This window comes from Buceros rhinoceros, unplaced genomic scaffold (genome assembly GCF_000710305.1).
Source record: "Buceros rhinoceros silvestris isolate BGI_N320 unplaced genomic scaffold, ASM71030v1 scaffold40897, whole genome shotgun sequence".
NCBI classification, from domain to species: domain Eukaryota; kingdom Metazoa; phylum Chordata; class Aves; order Bucerotiformes; family Bucerotidae; genus Buceros; species Buceros rhinoceros.
In genome coordinates, this window is record NW_010424640.1 from 1 (window position 1) to 1,233 (window position 1,233).

The 1,233-nt window shown below is 53.2% G+C and overlaps 1 protein-coding gene across 1 annotated transcript; it reads right to left on the reverse strand.

Moving 5' to 3' along the window:
• Positions 1–249: 249 nt before the first annotated feature.
• LOC104497592 (CXXC-type zinc finger protein 5-like) lies at positions 250–1,167 on the reverse strand. The gene has a single exon (XM_010140859.1). The coding sequence runs from the start codon at positions 1,124–1,126 to the stop codon at positions 314–316; it is 813 nt and encodes a 270-aa protein (XP_010139161.1). The 5' UTR covers positions 1,127–1,167; the 3' UTR covers positions 250–313.
• Between the last annotated feature and the right edge of the window lie 66 nt (positions 1,168–1,233).

The window sequence follows — 1,233 nt, forward strand, 5'->3', positions numbered from 1 at the left end:
GGGGAGCCGCAGCCCACCCAGGACAAGGGATGCCAGCACTGAAACGCAGCCAGGGACCCGCTGCTGCCCACGCCTGCGAAGGGGACAGCAAAACCCGGCACACCCAGGGTCCCCCGGGGGAGAGCCCAGCCCTCCTCGCCAAGCCGGGCAGCTCCAGTGTGTCAGGGAGGGCAGGGACCGGGGGCACTGGGGAGAGCACACATCCCACGGTGAGAATGGTTAATGGAAAAGGGGAAAATAAAAAAGTAAGAAGTACCAGGTGTTTTATTATCTAGGGCAAGATCCAAACCCAGGAGCGCAGCCCGAGGAGGGGTTAGGGTGCCTGAGAGGGGCCGGTTACCTCCAGTGCTGCAGAAGGCTTCTTTTTGAGTTCTTCACATTTTCGGAATTTGCAAATCTGGTGGCCAGTTTTGCGATTCCTACAACTGCTGCACTGCTCGCAGTTTATGCGTCTTCGGCAGGGCGGGCACATGCCGCATCTTTTCCGTTTCTTTTTCCCCGAATTGATGGCAGATGCCAACTCATTCTGCATGGGGTACTCTGCCAAGCCAGCCATATGGAGCGCACTCTCTGCCAGAAACACGCCGGCAGGGGTCATGATGAAAAGGCCTGGGTTGATGGGAAAAGCCCCCAGGTAAGGGAAATCAGAGGGGCCGTTCATTGTCTCTGCAGCTGAGACCGCCTCCATGTCAGAGAGCCCAGTCCCGTGGTCGCTTGCGAGAGGAAGATGCTCCTGGACCACTCGTTTGAGCATTTCTGTCGACTGAGCAAACTGTTGTAGGGCGATCTGTCCTTCCGCGGAGATCTCCGACACCCGGTCTAATTTGCTCAGCATACTAGAGATGTTTTTGTGCTTTGAGGTAGAATGACTTTTATCCACAGTCGCGTCGTTGCCATTAGCTAAGGGGTTGCCTTTCTCTGAATGTTCGCTTACCGAGCTGCTGCTACCAAAGGTGGAATAGTGGGAGAGTGGACGGGACTTCTTAAGACTTTTGTTCAAAGGTTCACTTATTATTCCACTTTTGTTCCTCCTCTCGGAGTTGACAGGGGGTTGAGAGTCATCTTGGTTATTTTTTTCCGTCTCTGGCTTGTTCCCAGTGTCTTGATGGGAGCCCGAATTTGACATGGTGCCCAGAGCACGACAAACCAAACCCAAAATAAAAAAAAAACACCAAACCAAAAAAAAAAAAAAAAAACCCAAAACCAACCCCCACCCCCACAGCAAAAACACCC